The sequence below is a fragment of the Pteropus vampyrus genome, unplaced genomic scaffold (genome assembly GCF_000151845.1).
Source record: "Pteropus vampyrus isolate Shadow unplaced genomic scaffold, Pvam_2.0 Scaffold70, whole genome shotgun sequence".
Taxonomy (NCBI): domain Eukaryota; kingdom Metazoa; phylum Chordata; class Mammalia; order Chiroptera; family Pteropodidae; genus Pteropus; species Pteropus vampyrus.
In genome coordinates, this window is record NW_011888851.1 from 6,802,243 (window position 1) to 6,804,302 (window position 2,060).

General features: G+C 47.3%; 1 protein-coding gene across 1 annotated transcript in view; it reads left to right on the plus strand.

Annotated features, from left to right (window-relative positions):
- PLXNC1 (plexin C1) overlaps positions 1 to 2,060 on the plus strand; it is a 143,791-nt gene that overhangs the window by 119,323 nt on the left and 22,408 nt on the right. The window contains 1 exon segment of the mRNA XM_011361784.2: positions 24 to 202. Within this exon segment, the coding sequence (XP_011360086.1) occupies positions 24 to 202 (179 nt within the window).

The following is a 2,060-nucleotide window of genomic DNA, read 5'->3' on the forward strand; positions in this document are numbered from 1 at the left end:
GGAAACCTGTTTATATTCTTGCAGGCATTAAACGTCGTCTTTGAAAAAATCCCAGAAAATGACAGTGCAGATGTCTGTCGGAATATTTCAGTCAATGTTCTTGATTGTGATACTATCGGCCAAGCCAAAGAAAAGATTTTCCAAGCATTCCTCAGCAAAAATGGCTCTCCTTATGGACTTCAGCTGAATGAAATTTGCCTTGGTAAGGCTACGTGGGAGTGATTTCATCCCAGGCCTCTGACGAGGGTCCCTCCTACCCTTCTCCCTCACTCCCCATCCCCAGCACGGAAGCTTCGGTTTGGAGATGCTTATATGGTCTGGTTCCCGGAGGGCATGTCTAAGGGCCAAGAGACTTCTCGAGAGTACTATGATTCTTCCCGGGAAGCATAATCGTTCAAAGATGCTGGCTTTTTAAATATTATGTTTGTAAATCAGATTCATAAGATTGCTAACCCTGAGACCGAATGGATTCACCTTGCATCTGGAAATACAAAAAGGTGTAAACCTCGTGCTCTCTGTATGTGTTGCATTTCACATTGGCATTTGATTTGTTTGTTGTGATACCGAGCGTGTCATTAGTGGGTGGCTCAGACTCTGGGTGTTAACACCAGCACGCTAGAAAGGTCATCTTCTCTGCTAATCTCATCCTGCATTAAGTATATCCTCTATCCTCCCCCAACATGAAGCAGCATCTGCTCTGAATTCATTTTCGGGTTCTATTGGTATACTGCAAAGGAGAGCATATGCGTGAGCAAGCTAACAGGGCTCCACTTCACTCAAATGTTCATCAACATTTTAAAGTTGAGCTCCACGCAGCCCTCCCAGGAGACTGTCGTGGGATTTTATAGCAGATAATGGGACAGGAAAGAAGAGTAAAATCACAGCAGTGACAGCATAACAAGGTTCATCTCCCCTCCAAGTACAGTTGTAGCCTCCACTAAGCAGGCAATTAAAATCAGCCCACCCCACCTTCCCAGTCAAACCTTCTGCTCCAAGGCCATTGAGTGAAGCCTGAGGGCAGGGTCTGGTAAATTGGAGTGAAACCATGTAAATGTGCAGCAACTATGCGTGACCTGGCTTTAAAGAATGCAGAGCGGCTAAAGGCACCTCTCTTCTGTTTCCTTTCGTTGGATGAACTGTTGGGCACTTGAAGACCAATTTAGCTCATTGGTTAGATGCAGGGTCATAGAGCAGCCTCAGCCGGGAAACCGTGATGTGACCCAGACCATCAGCTTCTTGCCCTGAGACTCCCTCTTGCAAATGAGTGGCTCTGACTGCAGGGGAGATGGGCACGCAGAGCCAAGGACCACAGGGGAAACAGCCCAGTGGCCTCAGTCCTGCCACTGCCAAGTTGGTAGTAGAGTCCCCCCACTGTTCTGGGCTTTGTGCCCATCAAGTGCTCATCACCTCCTGATGTAAGAAGGCAGGGAGCAGGACGAGCCAACTAGAAGCTCCACGTGTACTCTGATGGTAAATGGGACACAGCGTAGCAGCCATGTCAGGCTTCTGTGTGCCTGCTGATCTTCCAAACTTCCTCCATTGCTGGCCTCAGAAAACTAAAGCAAAGCCTTAGATACCAGCCATAAACTGTGTTGAAATCCAATGCCAGAAGCAGCTCTACTCAGACCTCCTATAGCAGAGGCTCACAAACTCTGATGCTCTAAGAGGCAGGAAGTATCATAAATAAGGGGTATGGGCCTGCCTAGGACAATAAGAAATGATAGGGCCTGACTTAATTGGGAAAAGACATGCCATCTAAGTGGGCAGTGCCACTTAGCGTGGGCCTGTGTGGTCAGTGTTGCCAATGGTCCAGTTTTTTGAAAAGACAAAGCAGAAGTCCAAATTTTTATGTGCAGCATTCCATCATTAAACATTGGTACTGAACTGACATTAAAATAATAATAAGTAAAAATGGTGCAGGTTCACAAAAAGAGAAAACACAGCCGTGGGCCACATTCTGACCCTAGGGCACAAGTTGGCAACCTCTGTAAAGGAGTTTGAACCCCGTGTTTTGGGGTATTGGCCCGCCAGTGCCCCCCACCCAGGGACCTACTGAAGAT